This window comes from Chlorocebus sabaeus, chromosome 7, assembly GCF_047675955.1.
Source record: "Chlorocebus sabaeus isolate Y175 chromosome 7, mChlSab1.0.hap1, whole genome shotgun sequence".
Taxonomy (NCBI): Eukaryota; Metazoa; Chordata; class Mammalia; order Primates; family Cercopithecidae; genus Chlorocebus; species Chlorocebus sabaeus.
The window spans coordinates 42,084,991-42,105,316 of record NC_132910.1 but is presented as its reverse complement, the minus strand read 5'-3'; the positions used below and the strand labels follow the sequence as shown (position 1 = coordinate 42,105,316).

The 20,326-nt window shown below is 34.1% G+C and overlaps 1 protein-coding gene across 2 annotated transcripts in view; it reads right to left on the bottom strand.

Moving 5' to 3' along the window:
• CCSER1 (coiled-coil serine rich protein 1) overlaps positions 1 to 20,326 on the bottom strand; it is a 1,436,819-nt gene that overhangs the window by 947,141 nt on the left and 469,352 nt on the right. For both annotated transcript variants that reach the window (XM_073017490.1, XM_073017491.1), the window contains exon 6: positions 2,122 to 2,329. In XM_073017490.1, coding sequence (XP_072873591.1) covers positions 2,122 to 2,329 — 208 coding nt within the window. The remainder of the gene's footprint in view (positions 1 to 2,121; positions 2,330 to 20,326) is intronic.

The window sequence follows — 20,326 nt, the reverse complement described above, 5'->3', positions numbered from 1 at the left end:
AGCTACCAAAATGACATAAAATGAATCTACATGTTGGAAATCTGTACAGTAGGAATTATATAGTACTTCCACCATGTGATTCTAAAAGATGTAAATCATCTCACAAGTGTAGATAATAGTAAAATAAATAGAAAATATTTTTTCTATAGTATTCAAAAATAGTTTTGAATACTGATTACCCTTTTTAAAAGTAATTGATTTAATTATAAGTTCATATAATTTATTTAATGCCTTTGCTTAACCGCCAGCTCACAAAATTTCTGAAATTCTAAGGGTAATCAGGTATAAGCATACCACTCCAGCACAACACATTATAGGATCCAGAAAATCCAGAAACAAAGGTTGCCCTAGTGATACAACCTGTATGGGACACAGAGAAGATATCTTCCAGTTTTTGTTTATGACGTGGTTTGACTGTGTCCCCACCCAAGTCTCAGCTTTAATCATAATAATCCTCATGTGTCAAGGTGGGGGGCCATGTGGAGCTAATTGAATCGTGGGGGTGGTTCCCCAAATACAGTTATCATGGTAGTGAATAAGTCTCATGAGATCTGATGGTTTTATAAATAAGAGTTTCCGGGCACAAGCTCTGTTGCCTGCCGCCATGTAAAATGTGACTTTGTTCCTTCATCACCTTCCACTGTGATTGTGAGGCCTCTCCAGCCATGTGGAACTGTAAGTCAACTAAATGTCTTCCCTTTATAAACTACCTAGCCTCAGGTATGTCTTTATTAGCAGTGTAAGAACAGACTAATACAGTTTATAACAGCTGATGAGAACACACTGGAAGCCCCAATAGTCTATGGCATTCATTTATCTTAGATTGCCTTCTTTCTTCCTGATTCAATTCTAGCCTCCAGTGGTAACTGCTAACATTATTATGAAAGTGTTCGGCCGGGCGCGGTGGCTCAAGCCTGTAATCCCAGCACTTTGGGAGGCCGAGGCAGGCGGATCACGAGGTCAGGAGATCAAGACCATCCTGGCGAACACGGTGAAACCCCGTCTCTACTAAAAAATACAAAAAAAAAAAAAAAAAACTAGCCGGGCGAGGTGGCGGGCGCCTGTAGTCCCAGCTACTCGGGAGGCTGAGACAGGAGAATGACGGGAACCCGGGAGGCGGAGCTTGCAGTGAGCTGAGATCCGGCCACTGCACTCCAGCCTGGGCGACAGAGCGAGACTCCGTCTCAAAAAAAAAAAGAAAGCGTTCAAAAAGCAAATGGTAGCAATCATTATAACATAGAGACTATCAATTCTAAATAATAATATTTTTCTCAATTCTTTATTAATATCTCCAATCAATAAAGGTAAATCTATTTAAAGATAATGGGATGTAATACAAAGACACAAATTTCAGGCTGTTGCCCTGAAATTACACTTACTTGAGGAAAATAATTTAAAATTATTAACTCTCACTTCACACGTCTATGAAGTAATAATAATCGTGTGTATATGTTTTATAGAAATCCTTCAAATAAAACAAATGTTGTAATTATAAAAATCAAACCAAAGCAAACTTGAATCCTAAAGAATGGCTGATTTCTGGGCACAAGCGTAAAAGAATCCCATTATGTATTTTCCTGACTAGCTCACTGTTTCACCAACCAGGCCCAGATTGTGTGGAGGGTAGCTGTATTCCTTAGGCAAAATCATTCCAACCTTCAGATTGAATTTTACTGTAATTCAACTTTACTGAATTCAGATTATTATTGGAACAAAAATGACTAAGTAAACTACTTTTATGGTATCATAAAAACAAAGCCCCAGTATCACTGATGTGAAATACATTTAATAGATCTCTCAATAGCTTTATAATAGCATGTAACCATAACTTTATAGCTGACAGCCATTTCTCCTTAACTGACAAATAGGAGGAAGCTTGGGATCAATTTATTATTTTTTAAGTATTTCGTAAGCTCTTAAAATTTTAAGGCTAAAGAGTACCTTCTAAACCAGAACTTCAAAACATTCATTTGACATATGAGACTAGCTAAGGTCCAAGAGGAAACCTGACCCCTGCACAACGCCATGCAGTTAATCACTGACAGAGCAGGGTCTCACCACGTCTTCTGACTTCATTGTCTACCAGCACTGAAGGACATTAATCTTAGAGCAAACCATTACCTCTTGAAGAACTCTCTTCATCTTTAATAATAACGTCTTGACTGCTGTGCAGTCCTGTAACATCAGTCTGAATGGCAAAGAATCTATGCCTCCGTTTTCTTCCACACCTTGTAGGGGCCAATCCGCAGATGGACTGTTGGGCATTCGACTGATGTGAGAACACCTGGCTTCTTGATCAACGTCCTTTGTTAATTTTAGGGAAAGATTCCTAACAAGAAAAAAAAAAAAAAAAAGAACAAAAATTACAGTGCAGCATGCTTACAGCAGTATTTTTCAAGTTGTTGATCAGTGTTTCTAGTATCCTAGAAAGTATTTCTTGTGTCCTCATTTCATGATATTATTATTATTATTATTTTGAGACGGAGTCTCGCTCTGTCGCCCAGGCTGGAGTGCAGTGATGCAATCTCGGCTCACTGCAAGCTCCGCCTCCCGGGTTCACGCCATTCTCCTGCCTCAGCCTCCCGAGTAGCTGGGACTACATGCGACCACCACCACGCCTGGCTAATTTTTTGTATTATTTTTTGTATTTTTAGTAGAGACGGGGTTTCACCGTGTTAGCCAGGATGGTCTTGATCTCCTCACCTCATGATCTGCCTGCTTTGGCCTCCCAAAGTGCAGGGATTACAGACATGAACCACTGCTCCCAGCCTCACAATATTAGTTTTTAAAAATTTTCAGACATTCCAGTAGAAATTATGAAATGAGTCAAATACATATTTAGTGGTAAGATTCAATGAAAATTACAGTTTTAGGATATAATCTTTCCATTAAAAAATTCTTTCCATTTTTAAAACCAAGAGACCTATCCAATAATGATAATTAACATTGTAACATACTTTTTAGGGCTTGTGTTTAATTTCAATACTCTCTCTCTCTCTATATATATATATATATGTATGTATACATACATATTTCTGAATTATGTTATTTTCTTATATATTTTTATATCATATAATTTTCTAAATTATATGACAAGATACCTTAGCAACTTAAATAGAGAAAAAAACAAACAGATGCTCTGGCACTTGCCACCAAGGTCAGGCAATAATACAGATAAGAAAATATATTTTTAATTAATTTTATTCATGTGTGATTATCCACAAACAGAATAACTGAATTTGTAAATTACTAGATAATTAGTAAACACATTTTTGAATAATATTCAATTGTTTACTTATCTTCACAGGTATGTTCAGTGGTTCAATTGTCCTTTGAGGGGATAAGACAATAATTATTACCTCCATTTTATATTTATAATGAAATAATTAATAAAAAACTATGGCTAACATTTTTTGAGGGTTGACTACTGTCCAAGTACTGTGCTAACCACTCCATGCGTGTTAATTCATTCAAACCTTGAATAACTTCAAGAGGTAGATATAAAGTACAGATAAGTAGTTTTTCTTGTTGTTAAAGAGTAAGAAATGGATGTAAAATGAACTAACCTAGGATTTTTCCCCCTACTAACTACATAATGTGCATACATATAATAATAGCTAATATTTATATAGTTCTTACTGAACCTCAGGCAGTCATGTAATGATCTAATAGGTTTTAAATCATTTAATTCTCACAACAATTCTTTTAGGTACTATTATAATCTCCATTTCCCAGTGGGGTGATTTGAGTCAAGAGAGGTTAAGTAACTTGCTGATGGTTACACAGCTAACAAGGGATACTGCTGAGGTTTGAATGCTGGTAATGCACACTTAGCTCTAAACCACTACAGTGTTGCATTTTGTGTGGAAAACAAGCAATTGAACAAAATAGTATACTTACAGTTACACTAAGAATCATTAACATTTTCACTTTAAAGTGTATATTTAATCTGATACAATTGATCCAATTTAATTATATGATGTCCAACTTGAAATGAACTATACAGTCATTCTTATAGGCTTCTATTTAGTGTTAATGCTTTCTAGGGCTATTTTCTCTAAGACCAATAAGAATAAAATCAAATATAAACATTAGAAGTCACAGTAGATACATATTAAATTAGAGTAGTACTTTAGTTATAATAGAACTTTTGAAGATGTATCATTTTTAAGTTGTGAACTTGCCTGGTATTTGGCATATATTAGGCTGACTCAGTAAATAGTTGTATAATTGAAATTGAATAGATAAATACAATAATGGGTGAATAAATAAAACACAATTTGTTGTAATCATCTACACACACAACTCTCATACAGAAAAATGTTTCTGTATTGTGAAGTGTTATGAATTGTGGGGCTCCTGTCCATGGCTCTAAATTTCCTGCCACAATTACAATAAAATTTAAATTATATTTCTATAATTCCTGTTAGTTAGCTTGCTGGCTCTTTAAAATTATTTGGTCAGTCATGGATCTAAACATGCATGCGGACTGACACAACTTTCAGGAATCATGTTAGTGTGAAGTTCTAACATTGTATTTCAGGAAATTTACTGAGGCTCTGGAGATTATAATTTAATATTTACAAATTTAAATATCTTTGCCATTTTCAAATAGCTAAGATGAACCATGTACAGAAATGCATTATGAAGATGAAATTAGTCATTTTTTCATACTTCAATAATTTGAATATATTTTTAATCCCAAAAGGACAAAGATGATGGCACTTTTTCTAAAATTATTGAAAACATCCACGTTGTGTCCAGAAGAGCAGCGATGGTTGAAGTTGCAGAGATTAATAGAATTCTGTCACTGACTTTAAGAGGTTCACCACAATTATTAACTTTTTAGTAGTTCATACCAAAAAAAAAAAAACCTAATATTCTTTCACATATGAGAAACAAATCAATTTATCTCAAAACATTTTATCTCTACATGAAAAAATAGATCTGCTACAAGGCTATGGTAATCAAAATCATTCTTAATTAGGTTGAAATCGTCAGTGAAATATCTGTTAAATGGGGTTGCCACTCAGCTGCAAAGGCCAGCGCAGTCATCCTGTTTTATGTTGATTGCCATTATCTTTCTGATTGGTTGGTACTTATGGTTTACAGTTGTTCAATATATTGAATATTAATATTTTGATCAATAGATATTATTGGGCAGAAAAATACGCAAGTATCTCTGGGTAAATTCACCTAAAATTATCCTTGTGGTTGACAAGAAAATGAAGAAAAATCTCTAATACAAAGCCATATTTTCCTCTAGTACAGAAAACATACAACAAGGCTGGTGAGGGGAGAACAAGATTCAGGTGCTCTTCTGTTCTTGCATTTAGCAGGGTTCACTGGATAATACAATTCATGCACTTGGGGATATATAACTCTGTCTGCCAACTCTGAATTATTATAGTTTCAAGAAACTGAACAAATGTGCTTTATATCACCAAAGATAGTCCTTTAACTTGGCAAAAAAAAGAGTATGATACTGAAGCTGGATACAGTGGTTCATTAATCACCATAACTACTCCAAACAAAAAACAAAGACAATGTAATCTCCACTGAACACATTTATATACAGTTCATCCTCTCTGGGTCAACTTCATGAATCTTAGGTAAAATTGTTACCAATATTTACACATGCCTCATTGCTTATGAGTGCTAACCAAGCTTTTATAATTTAAGATTTAGTAACATTTAAAGTTTGAGACATACAGACTTTTCTAAGCCCATAAGTACCAAAATAACATAGGTTTTGGATGAGATTAATAGCAAATCTCATAAATGTTACATTAAGTGGATTCTTGAATGAGTAGAAGATTTGAGTCTTTCAACTGATACTTAATACATTTAAGTTAAACTACGATGGTGAACTGGCTTTCCACTTTTCACCCTGGGATCCTTTGTGTGAAAGGAATTTCTTACCAAACTAGTTCAAAAGTTGTGCTGTAATTCTCTTTTCAGTATGGCAGACAAGTTTAATGGGAAAACATATATCTTGACACACACTACAGGGGAACTGAAAGATTTCCCTTACCTGAGAGAGAAAGAGTATTTTAATGATTTTTTTTTCTCACTTACCTATAACTAAGTAGTATCATTGGGTAGTTAGAATTTCCTCTTTCCCACCAGTGCTCTTCAAATCATTTGAAAGTTTCTTAATATAATGGCCCAAATGACTATCAAAATACAAGATCATGTCAGTTGCATAGCATTGATCCCATTATCTGTCATAGGAACCTTTCTTTATTTAGTGCAATGACATCTTTCATTATAGGGAATGTCTATAGCCAAAAAGCATCTCAATGGCTTACACTTTATACTGTAATTGTGATTTCTGAACCAAATTTCCAAAGAACTGGGTAAATTTCCTCTTTACCCAGCATAATAAATAAGCATATGCACACAACTGCCTTTCAAAGCTTCATTAAGTAAAGCTGCAGAAAATAATAATTTTTAAAAACCTTAACTTAGGAAACTTATTGTTGTTGCAACCTCATTTTAAAAAGGTTCAGGTTATTTATGGTGAGTTTAATCCTAGCTTGAATAATTCTAAGACCAGCACAATGACATAAATCTATATTAATGTACTGGCATTCACAGAACCTAACAGAAACTATCTGTTTAAGGACCTACCTACAGAAAGGCTGTTGATTATGAATAACTTATATTTTTCATATTCCTTTCCAAATATATTGTTTGAGAATGTCATTTTAGGAAAAGACTTGCATCTCAAATTTTTCTGTAGCTGGATGTTTCGTCATATTTCTAGAAGAGATGAAATCAGCAATTCCCTCTATAGTAAGTGTAGTGGTTATAAGAACTTAACACTACATTTAGATAAACATTTACATGTAACAAGTTATTTCACCAGTACCTGTAATATGGGGAAAAGCAAGATAGAATTCAAGTATCTTAACATAGCCAACAAAGTTGTTTCATGGTCTAGAAACTCTCTCACAAAACCTCATCTCTTAACAGCCGCCTCTTTGCTTTTTGAGTTCCAAACACATTGGCCTTCATTCAGGCCTTGAAATGTGCCAAGTTCCATCCTGCCTCAGGGCCTTTGCATATGTTGTTCTATCTTCATAAAAAAATATCCTTCACCCACCTTCAGGTCTTCCCTTAAAAAACATCAGGTCGCCATACCCTACTCTTAACAAATATACAGGTACCTCTTTTATATGGTAGGACTTCATTTTTAATGCTTATCACAGATGCATTTAAAAAAACTAATTTGAAGGGACCTCTAAGAACACATTGGACTGAGCTGATCTACACTCCACCTCATGTTCCAAATATGAACAAATGCTAAATAACTTATAACCATGTTTGTTTTATAACATGTTACAGTACAAAAGGAAAAGCCAGATGAACTTCCAGGTGCCATATGAAAGAAAGCAAACCAGAAATAATTATACAAATTGCCACTGTGGTAGTGTCAGGGTATTGAACTTGCATGAAGTTTCTAAAAACAGAGGCTGCAGCAATTTTTTATGCCTATGCAGATAAAGGATGATCTGCCACAGACAAAGGGGACTCATAGTTCTGATAGACATAAGAGTTCCAAAGTTTAAAAAGGCTCAAAAATTCACTTGATCTACTAGTAAATTAACTGCCTGCTAGAATAACTCTATTCTTTCTGTAGAGGAAGACAATAAAATACAGACTCTGATAAACATGTCATCCATTCGTGTGTGGCAAATATTCACATAAGCAGACATGCAAAGAAGCAGAAAAACAATTTACAGACAGACACTAACAATGAGATGACCCATAGATTAGAATTAGCTGAAAAGAATTTGAATCAGCATTATAAATATCTTCAAGGTCTATTAAACATGGTAATAACATAAAAAAATGGCAAGTCTCAGCAGAGAAAAGAATTTTATAAAAATGAAAAACAAAAACAAAAAACTAGAAACTCGAGAACCAATTGATAACATTTCTGAAAGGAAAAAATTATTATGGGCAGACATTGTTGGCTGCCTGCCCGCTCTTCATTTTATATCTCCTTCCTGCTTCTTTCAAAAACAAAACTTCTTAATTTGTTTAAATGCTGGTTCTCCTGTGACTCAGAGAAATAAGAGAAAGACTGGGGTAGGAGGGCTTCAGGAAAATACTTCCTCCCTGGCAACAAGAAAAAAAAAACACAGAATAATTATAGCTATTTTCCTTTGGGTGTTGTTTTGTCTTGATATATTGCCTGGAATTGTTGGTGGATCCCACAAAAGAGAGGAGAGTCAGCTGTAAAAAAACAAAACTGGTGGCTGGGCAGGGTGGCTCACACTTGTAATCTCAGCACTTTGGGAGGCCGAGGTGGGCGGATCACTTGAGGTCAGACATTCAAGACCAGCTGACCAGCATGGTGAAACCCCCTCTCTACTAAAAATAAAAATACAAAATTAGCCAGCAGTGTTGATGCACGACCGTAATCTCAGATACTCAGGAGGCTGAGGCCGGAGAATGCCTTGAACCCGGGAGGTGGAGGTTGCAGTGAGCCCAGATCACCCCACTGCACTCCGGCAACAGACTGAGTGAGACTCCGTTTAGAAAAGGGGAGGGGAAGGGAGGGGAGGGGAAGGGAGGGCAGCGGAGGGGAGGGGAGGGGAGGGGAGGGGAAGGGAGAGGAGAGGAGAGGAGAGGTCATTGTTTCTTCTAACTAACCAAGTTGGGGATTCCCTACCTCTAGATTTCTTGTTAGACAAGTTTTTGGGTTTTTTTGTTTTTACTGTTTAATAATCTTTGTGTTAGGTTTGTCTTTTACTTGAAAGTGAAGGCATTCTAACTGGTATAATGGCTAAAGGATATATTCCAGTAAGAAAGACATTAAATCTAGAAGTAACGGTGAAATATCATAATTAACTGTGTAACTATTTATTTCTATATTTGAGACTAGGACAATTCAAGGAAGTAATAGGGACAGTACTTATATTTCTTGTTCATTAATGTATCCATAAAACCTTGCATAATTCTATGTAATAGTCAAATAAATAGAATAATCAAATTTAGTATAGAAAAAGCATAATAGTCCATCCTGCAAAATATCTCCATTTAATACATAGGAAAGCTCAAGCCTAAATTAATTTTCTAACTGTCACACAGAGACTGTGAAATTCTGGTTTCCTGACTTCTAGTCCAGTGTTCTTTTACCATATTGTATCATCTCTTAATAGGGTGAGATTTTTAAATATACTTATATGTATCTATTCTATTTTCACTGAAGCTAGAAGAGTGAAATATTACTAAGTTACAGTCTTAGGGAATTAGATTAAATAGTAAGGACTCCCACTATTCACTAAAATTAGTTTCCTTGTCCAAAATTTTATTACCTTTATTTTTATACCTATTTTGGTGCTTATTTTTTGCTGTGTCCAAAATTTTAGAGAAAGCAACCTATGAGTGTAAAACTGATCATACAGACTCTGCAAGTTCTTGTTTAGTCTTAAAAAGAGAAGGTTGACATGATTGTGTATGTTCAGTACCTTTTCTCCATGCCATTAATGTTGTGAGTATTTTTCTCTCCCATTTTCTAGTTTCACACTCACATGTGATTTGAGATCCGGGTTAAAGACCATTTCACTTATGAAAATAATCAGAATTAACAAATGTAGTGATGAAAATACAATCAGGTTGAACAAATTATTGTTTAAAAATTCCATACACATAAAGATACACACCAAATTTGTTTATGCACACAGACATATTTTTTCACTTTCTAATTAATTATTTAATTGTAGGTATTGTATGCCTGTAATTATGCTATGATTGAAGTAATAATGTATTTGGGTTTCTTTCCTAGAGCACTAAAACTGACAGAAAGTTGAGAGCACAAAATCATCAAAGACATTTCATACAGATGGAAATAAATAAAACTCTTATTTACTGCCCCCTAATATTTGTAGAAGTTGTTCTTAACTTACAAAATATCACAGGCTGGTAGGTCTTCCTGCGTCTAAGAGGTACCAAACAAAATTTTTTAATCTAAAATTATTTCTCTTTAGCCTTTCATGCAATTCATCATATAAACAACATAAATCATCTGCTGTGTTGGAACACTTACATTTTCCACATTTTCCAAACTGCACATTTTTCTCCTGCGGGAATCAGGAAAATTTTCCCACCTTCTCATTCACCACTATATGGAAGAGTAATTTTATTTGGGAAATTTTAAATTACTGAAGAAGAGTAATGAGTTTAACAAAGTCTCATCTGAGGAATAATTATTTCACGATGATATTGAAGAGCTTTCAAAATTTGCTAGAAGTTCAGTTCCATTGTAGTTTTTAGTACATTTACTATCAAATACATTTATAAAGATGAAAAACCTCTAAAAAGGGATATAACTTTTACTATATTAAATATTCTATTTAATATTTGGTTGAAACAGCATTTTATACATATAGACAATGAGTATTTTTATTTTATAGTTACCTATAATGTAGATCTTACAGTTACATATTATTTTTGGCTTTTTAACTTATATATTATAATTCATTTGAAGTATATTTAGTGGAAGAAATACATAAGATAATTAATTATTCACTTTATTTTTGCTTTTCGAAATATAGGCTTTTATTTTTTAAGTCACAAACTCCAGGTCTAAAGTGATTTATCTATTATGAACTTCTTATCAACAATAAAAGTTTTATACTTGCAGTGTAACAGAATCAATAAGATGAGAATTATCATTTATAGAGATAGAAATTATATTATGAAAATAAATTTGTTTTAAATGTCAATTGTCACCTACCTTATTCCCTTCAATATCATTATAATGAGCCACAAAAATACCAGTGCCTTGCTTACTTCACATCCATATTATGTAAGAAATGTGATTAACCTTACAGGACCAAACTACTAAAATAAAATCCAACCTATTTCATTATCACATAAAATAGTTAGAACATAATGTTATTGTTTTAAGAGCTAGTAAAATGGGAGTTTAGATGTGATTTACAGAAAACATTATTAAAAATATTACTGTATGTATATTTGCTTCTGATAATTTGTGTTACAATATTCAACAAGTGGCAATCTAAGAGCTATAAGTGTTAGCCAAGAAATTATAGTCTAGAAAATAATGTTTCTAAAAGGAAAATTATTGTCTTGTAATTTGGCATAAAGGTAACGCCTAAAAGTATTGGCATAATCCACAGCAGTTAGGAAACTAAAGCTTCCAATACTTTTCAAAGGTAAAAGACTTGGCGCTTATGACTTTGAAATTACGACTTTGAGTAAATCTTTAGGGTGACAGAACTTTATCAATTTGAGAAAGATTAATAAAACCTACATTAATCTTCCCAATCAAATTTCATACATTCCATTCTCAAAGTAACAAAAGGACTTGTGATAGTTTGTATTCAATTTCAACTAGAAAAAAGATTTTCCATACTATGCCAAGTCAAGGATTCCAAAATGCCTTGACATACCCACTCACACCCACACACAAAAAAATCATCTAGATTACTTTCAAATATATGAATTCCAGAGCCCTACCTCCATCCCACTGTGTCATAACCTTGTTTTGCTCTGCAATGCATTTAGCTTTAGCAAAAGAAACAAAACATACATTGTCAAAGAAGAATAGATTAGACTAATCTTCTCATGTTCGCTGGTCATAGCTTTTCCTAGTGTATATGTGAGTTTATGATATAGTGCAAAATCTAGGTGGCTAATTTGTACACATCCTTTAAGATTGAACTAATGCACCCCCATCCCCACCAGGAAGTCCTCTCCAAACCGTACTACCTGCGGCTGCACTGGTTGCTTCTTCTCATTGCTCTGGTAACACCCTATGTACACCTCTGTACTGACCACATTACATATTGTACTGACCACATTACAATCTACATCCTTCACATAACTGCAGACTCTTTGAAGGTGAAAGATTCTCTTTTGGCATATTTGTATTTCCAAATGCCTAGCTCCCAGCAGTTTCTCAATAAGTATTAGTTGAGTGAATACAATATATGGCAATTTCATATACATTAAACACATATGCTAAGAATTCTGCTGTATTAATCTTAAGTAACAGCATTTACACATCACAGTTTCCCAGGGAACACTTTTTAGACTTATCTTTGGAGTCTCACCAAAGGCAAAGCTATTCAAGTTAGTAAAAATATTCTGGGTCAATGAACTATAGGTAGATAAAGAAGATATTATCAATTAGTAGAATAAAACAATGAAAATGACAAAATCATACTTATAATGATAATAATAAAGAAAACAAGGATGGCATGTGAATATAGATATCCAGCAGTTTCACAAGGAGGAATTCTAGAGAAATGTTCATGACCTCTGAATTTAAATCCAGCCCCTCTTGAGAAATGAGATTCTTATTTCAGGGAGAACATTTTTGTAAAACAAAGTTGTAGTGGAGGTTCAATTGTTTGATAAGAGTTTTTTAATTTAATATAGAAAACATTGTGTCACTTCCTACTTATTTTGAAGGGCTTTCCTACTAAATCAAAAGCATTTAATTAGGCTCTAGGCAATAAGGTGTCACAAAGCCCTTGCCTTACCAATTGAGTTGCTCAATTATAATATTAATAATACACAACAAACTATAAATCAGTCTAGCAAGTCTAGAGATATGTTTTAGTTTGAATTACAAAACTATAGTCTAGGCTAATGATGGCTACTTCAATCTGCAGCCACAGGATATAGTAAATAGAACATAACTAGCCCCACAAACCAAATCCTATAATAGATAGTTTCTCATGTGATAAAAATAACAGGTGTGGCTTTGGAAACTAAATAATAAAAATTTTTAACAACACATTCATCATCAAATACATTTCAAAAATATTTTTAAATTATTCAAAGCTTGTTGTATAAAATTAGCAGAGTAACAACTTGAAAAATGCTGATTAAGAATCCTGCTGTGTTGAATCCAGTATTTCTTAAATTCATTTGAACACTCATTCACTAATTCATTCTTTCAACACAAATTTATTGAGACTTGCAATTTATTAATGTCCTAAGAAACTATATTTTTAAAATATTATCAAAAATAGTTTCCTAGGAAGATGTTTGGAGAGCATATTATAAAACTACAAAAGTACCTTTTTTGGTATTATATTTTGAAATTCAGTGGTAAATATTATAATAATAAACAAGATAGAAAAATCACACTGTCAACAACATGTAGAACTAACAAAAATGTAGTTATTTTGTACAAACAAAACAAAAGCGTAGTTAGAACTAATAAAAGTGTAGCTATTTTGTAAATAATGAGAAAGTTAACTGTAAATGGACAAGAAAGACAAAGGGTATCTATACTCTCTCCCTTTGAAATAGCATGTCCATCCTTTCTTTGAAATAGAGAAATTACTGGGCTTCAGTATAATAACTGGCAAGGTTATCTGTGTAAATGAAAAGCATATAATATGGTTTATACATAATTATATATAATAGAACTGTCAAAGTATGAATATCTGTTGCAAGGAACAAACAAAAAATCCTTGAAGTTAGTCAGAAAATCTCAGGCTAGACCTTGGAAGGGGTAACATGAAGACAGAATGTCATCATTGAACTAATTTAAATGATTCAGTTTAAAATAGCTGAATTACTTTCCATTACTCATCAGTATAGCACCAACATAGACAAATACTACAATCATATGTATAAACATGTTACATGGCTATAAATCATAAGGTTAGATAAGTTAGAAGCTGCAAAGTGTTTTAGGTTTCTGTTGATGAATCGTTTCCTAACTCCTTTCTCAAAGACATAGACACTAAGATGGTTGGTAGGACTCTATCTTTGTGCTCCAATATATTTTTCTTTGACTGTTATCTCAGTTTCTTTCTTTCTGTGCTGAAGTGTACTTGACATTTAAAACAGATAACAGTGGTTGCTGGTGGCATAGGATGGTTTTTCTTTTACACAAGCAGCAGAAACACAGATTGGTATCAACATTCAATTGTCTTTGAAACAGAGATGAGGATAAAAACTCAGCCCTCTTCTTAATACAACCAAAGAAGAGGTGAGAGAATAAAAGCTCCATTTTGCTCTTTCCTCTTCAGAGACAACTGCCCATTTAGAAAGGATAACAGAAAAAATAAATAATTCCTCTCCAAAAAATCAAGTTCCATTCCTAAGACACACCTTCACCAAATAATAGTATTATGTTGTTTTATATGTATTGTTTCATACATATGAAACATATGTTTGAAAAGAATAAATTTTTTCTTTATGTGTAATAATTATATTTTAAATTATGTCACCTTCAGAGATATTTTAATAATTGATTCTGATATTCATATTTTCCTAGGTGTAGAGACTGAACAGGATACAAACAGCAAAACAGAACTTTAAACCCAGACTCTGAGTGTGAGTCCTAACATTTCCACTCCCTTCAGAGACAGCCGCTTGGCAACATCCTCAATAAGCTTCTTAAGCCAAACTCTAAAAGCCATGAATACATACTGATTAGAAGATATAAGCTAATTTCACCTCAGACGAATTCCTATAAGCTCTTTTATTTCTATTTAATCTAAAACATTGTGTGTGTGTGTGTGTGTGTGTGTGTGTGTGTTTGTGATGGAGCCGCACTCTGTGGCCCAGGCTGGAGTGTAGTGGCCTGATCTCAGCCCACTGCAACCTCCGCATCCCAAGTTCAAGCAATTCTCCTGACTTAGTCTCCCAAGTATCTGGGATTAGTGGCATGTACCACCACACCCAACTAATTTTTTATATTTTTGGTAGAGACGGAGTTTCACTATGTTGGCCAGGCTGGTCTTGAACTCCTGACATCAAGTGATCCTCCTGCCTCAGCCTTTCAAAGTGCTAGGATTACAGGTGTGAGCCACCACACCCAGTCTAAAACATTTTTTCTATTATTCTTCAACAGTTTGTTAGAAGAGTGTAATATACTGGAAAATTTAACCAAAAACTACTTTATTAAAAAAGTTTCCTAGAATCATTGAAATTAATAATTTGGTATACAGGCATATCTCAGAGATGTCATGGGTTAGGTTCCATGCCACTGCAATAAAGCAAATATTTCAATAAAGGAAGTCACACAATTTTTTTTGCTTTCTTAGCACATATAAAAGTTTGTGTATACTATACTGTATTCTATTAAGCGTGCAATAGCATTATGTCTAAAAAACAAAGTACATGCCTTAATTTAGAAATACTTTATTGCTAAAAAATGGTAACAATCACCTGAGCCTTCAATGAGTCCTAACCTTTTTTGCTAATGAGAGGTCTTACCCCCATATTTATGACTGCTGACTGATCAGGGTGGTGGCTGCTGAAGGGTGGAATGGCTGTGGCAATTTATTAAAATAGGATGACAATGAAGTTTGCTGCATCTAGTCACTCCCTTTCACAAAAAATTTCTCTGTAGCATGCAATTCTATTTGGTAGCATTTTACCCAGAGTTGAACTTCTTTCAAACTTCATATCAATCCTCTCAAAACCTGCCCCAGCTTTATCCACTAAATTTAGGTAATATTCTAAATTCTTTGTTGTAATTTCAACAATATTCACAGCATATTCACCAAGAGTAGAATCCATCTCAAAAAGACTCTTTCTGTGCTCATCTATAAGAAGCAACTCCTCATCTGTTCAAGTTCTGTTATGGGATTACAGCAATTCAGTTACATATTGAGGGTCTATTTCTAATCCTAGTTCTCTTGGTGTTTCCACCACATCTGCAGTTACTTCCTACACTGGTCTTTGTAGTTTTGAACCCCTTGAAGTCATCCATGAGGACTGGATCAACTTCTTCCAAATGTATGTTGATGTTGATATTTTGTTCAACTACAAGTGTTCTTAATGGTATCTAGAATGGTTCCTTCCAGAAGATTTTTAATGTATTTTGCCCAGATCAAACAGAAGAGTCACTATGGCAACTCTAGGATTACAAAATGCCTTTCTTAAATATGAAGACTTGAACGTCAAAATTCCTCCATGATCCATGAGCTACAGAATGGATGTTCTGTTAGGTGTCATGAAAACAGTTTTAATTTCCTCGTACCTCTCCATTAGAATGCTTGGCTGACCAGGTGCATTGTCAATGAGCAGTAATATTTTTAAAGAATTTTTTTTTTTTTTTTTTCCTGAGCAGCAGGTTTCAACAGCGGGCTTAAAATATTCAGTGATCCATGTTGTAATCAGATGTGTTTTCATCCATGCTTCGTTGCTTCATTAATTGAGCACAGACGTAATTCTTAAGGGCCCTACAATTTTCAGAATGGGAAATAAAAATTGGCTTCAACTGAAAGTCACGAGCTGCTTTAATCCCTATCAAGAGAGTCAGCCTGTCCTTGGACACTTTGAAGTCAGGCATTGACTTCTCTCTAGCTATGAAAGTCCCAGATGGCATCTTTTGTCTGTTTTGTCTACCTTGAAAATCTGTTTGCCAGTGTAGCCACCTTCATCAATGGTCTCAGTCAGATTTTCTGGATAACTTTCTGTAGCTTCTATATCAGTGCTTGCTGCTTTACCTTACACTTTTATTTTATGGAGATAGCTTTTTTCCTTAAATCTGATGAACCAACACCTGCTAGCTTCCAACTTTTCTTCAGCAGCTTCTTCACCTCTCTCAGCCTTCACAAAATCAAAGAGAGTTAGGGCTTTTCTGTGGATTAGGCTTTGGCATAAGGGACTGTAATGAATTATTTGATTTATCCAGACCACTAAAACTTTCTCCATTATCAGCAACAAGGCTGTTTTATTTTCTTATAATTTCCATGCTCACTGAAGTAGTACTTTTAATATCTTTCAAGAACTATTTCTTTGCATCCACAACATGGCTGTTTGGCAAAAGATGCCTAGCTTTTGACTTATCTCAGCTTTTAACATGCTTTGCTCACTAAGCTTAATCATTTATAGCTTTTCACATAGATTTAGAGAAATGTAACTCTTCACTTGAACATCTACAGGGCACTGCAGAATTGATCTAATTTCAATATTGTTGTGTCTTAGGGAATAGGGAGCCTGAGGAGAGGGAGAGATACAGGGGAATCGCCAGTCAGAACACACACATTTATCCATTGAGTTTGCTGTTCTATACGGGCACAGTCCATGGCACCTCAAAATAATTACAATAGTAACATCAAAGATTGCTGATCATAGATCACCATAGCTAATATGATAATGAAAAAGTTTAAACTCTTGTGTGAATACCAAATCGTGGCACAGAGACACAGTGAGCACAGGTTGTTGGAAAACTAGCACCCGTGGACTTGCTTGGCACAAAAAACCTTCAATTAGTAAAAAATGCAGTATGTAGGAAGCACGGTGTAAAGCAAGGTGCAATAAAATGAGTTGTACCAGTATTTAAACCTAAGTATCTGCGATCCAATGGAGATATTACAAAAGTACTGTTAAATAAACTATTCATGTTCTTAGAGCCAGCTTCTTAGAAGCTGGTCATAGAAATGTAAGAAAGGATTTTTATTCTTTTTATTTCTATGTGAACATCTGTTTGTTTTTTTTTTCTTGCACAGGAAGAAATTATGCCTTTTGTTAACAGTTCCTCTATATTCATTTTAGAAACTCCTTACTCTTCTCCATGATTGCATGCAGTCTTGCTAAACAGGATTCCATGCTCTCTTCCCCTGTGGCTATGGCTGTCATAGATAGTGATTCTTCTGATGAATTTAGGCAAAGTAAATTGAAAATCTTCTGGAAAGAATTCACCATTCTAAATCTCTAGATTATGGTTCCCAGAAGTGTGACTCTTTAGTAGCAACAAAGGACAAAGACAGAAAACCATAGTAGCTGATTTATAATATTGAAGAGCTTATCCATTAATTCCTGCCACCTATGGTCAGATTCATGGACTTGCGAAATGCCCAGCTCTTGAAAGGATACTACATTTGGTATTATGCTCTTCTGTCACCATCTTGAAATTTTCAGTGATTTCTGAACAAGGAGTATTACATTTTCATTTTGCACTGGACCCTTCCATTATGAGGCTGGCCTTGCTTCTATCTCAGTTCTCTAAGATTCGCATCTTTTGCCTGACTTGAGTACTGTTTGGCTTTTCATTTCTGTGTGCCTCTTCATACCCTTCCAATAACCAGGTTTTTTTTTTTTTCTTTTTCTCATGAAGTGAGCAAAAGTAGGTTTCTGGGACTTGTATCAAAGAATTGTATGTTATACTTTTGGGCACACCTAAGACTAAAGTGTAAAATGTAGTACAAGGTTCTTCCAGTGCCCTCGTACACTTGGGTGTATTGCTGTTATGCCCCTTTGTGATCTCCGAGTTTGCTTTAGAATATTACTGTTCCCTGGATACTCAGAATTCATTATTGGGTTGCAGCAATTCATTTAATTCTAAGTAAGAGGCCAGTCACTTCTTGTAACTTCTCTGTCAAAACACACCAATGTTATGCCCTGGCCCTCACCACTCTGACCCCTTTTAGGTAATTAACCCAGCTAATATGCTGGTGCCTGATAAGGGACTGGTATAACATTTTATTTTAACAGAGTACTTATTATCCAAAAGGAATAACTCCACACACAAACATTAAGGGGATTATGTCTGCAAAAGACAGCCTTTTTGCAGTATTTGGTTTCCCAAATACTACTATATAGGGGGCCATATATTCTGTCTACAAGTTTCTCTTGCATTTGGAAGCAAAAAGACATAAGCTATTCTAAGACTGACCTTTTTTATTATTATTATACTTTAAGTTCTAGGGTACATGTGCACAACATAGAAAGCTGAAACTGGATCCTTTCCTTACTCCTTATACGAAAATTAATTCAAGATGGATTAGGGACTTAAATGTTAGACCTAAAACCATAAAAACCCTAGAAGAAAACCTAGGTAATACCATTCAGGACATAAGCATGGGCAAGGACTTCATGTCTAAAACACCAAAAGCAATGGCAACAAAAGCCACGATTGACAAATGGGATCTAATTAAACTAAAGAGCTTCTGCACAGCAAAAGAAACTACCATCAGAGTGAATAGGCAACCTACAGAATGGGAGAACATTTTTGCAATCTACTTATCTGACAAAGGGCTAATATCCAGAACCTATAAAGAACTCAATCAAATTTACAAGAAAAAAACAACCCCATCAAAAAGTGGGCAAAGGATATGAACAGACACTTCTCGAAAGAAGACATTCATACAGTCAACAGACACATGAAAAAATGCTCTTCATCATTCGCCATCAGAGAAATGCAAATCAAAACCACAGTGAGATACCATCTCACACCAGTTAGAATGGCAATTATTAAAAAATCAGGAAACAACAGGTGCTGGAGAGGATGTGGAGAAATAGGAACACTTTTACACTGTTGGTGGGACTGTAAACTAGTTCAACCATTGTGGAAAACGGTGTGATCATTCCTCAAGACTGACCTTTTTACACCAGGGAGAATAAAGTGACTCGGAGGTAAGCAACAGAAAATTATAAGAATTTTGTTTCAATGTGGAATTTCTCTGCTTTAAATATGGAGTTACATATGTCCTAAATCTAATAAGTTTATCTTATACTAAGTTTCTTTTCATTGGTAGCTCCAACACATTAATGTTTACTCATTTTCTGTCTTTGTTCATGAGGAAGGCTAAAACTGACGGCTGCTTTCTGTGATTATCTTGTCTTTTAAGTGATGGACTACACCCTCTTCTCCAAATACCCTGTCCTACTGAATTATGAACAAGAAATTTAGGTTATGCATTCCACCATTAAAAAATAATAATAATCTTTTTAGTATTCCACCAATGTTCCCAATAGTTTCTCTCTAAAAGTTTTCTATAAAATAAAATTTTACATTCAGATAAACAAAAATTTATGTGAATCTAAATAGTTGTTTTTTTAAATATTCTTTTAAGTTTTAAAGTATTTTATTTGTAAATAAACTCAGCAGTTTTAAATTGCATTTTACTGAACAAGCAATTAAAATATTTGTTATTGGCATGTCTATAGCTATCATTTAAAAGAAAATCAAACAGAAAATAAGGTAAATAAGAGATATATTAAGAAAGACTGTAAAAAGTCAGGAAAAAATTGAGTATTTGATATCTGTGAGAAAGTTTCTATAATAAATGTACTAATTACATTTCAGAGGCCAAGTATATCTCCCTCTAAGATATTAAGGACTCTTTTTCATGCCATGTGAGTGGTTTTATTTTGAGGATAACAGAAATAAGCTGTATATATAATTTTAAATATATATTATATATAAAGACCATTTCTACATATTAAGTATTATTTTAAATATATACTATATATAAAATAATTATATATTATATCTTGTTCATCCATATATGTATTTAGTGAAATAACAGGAAATAATAATTTTCCTCATATGAAATGGTATTATAGAAATATCCTTAAGGGGTTTGGT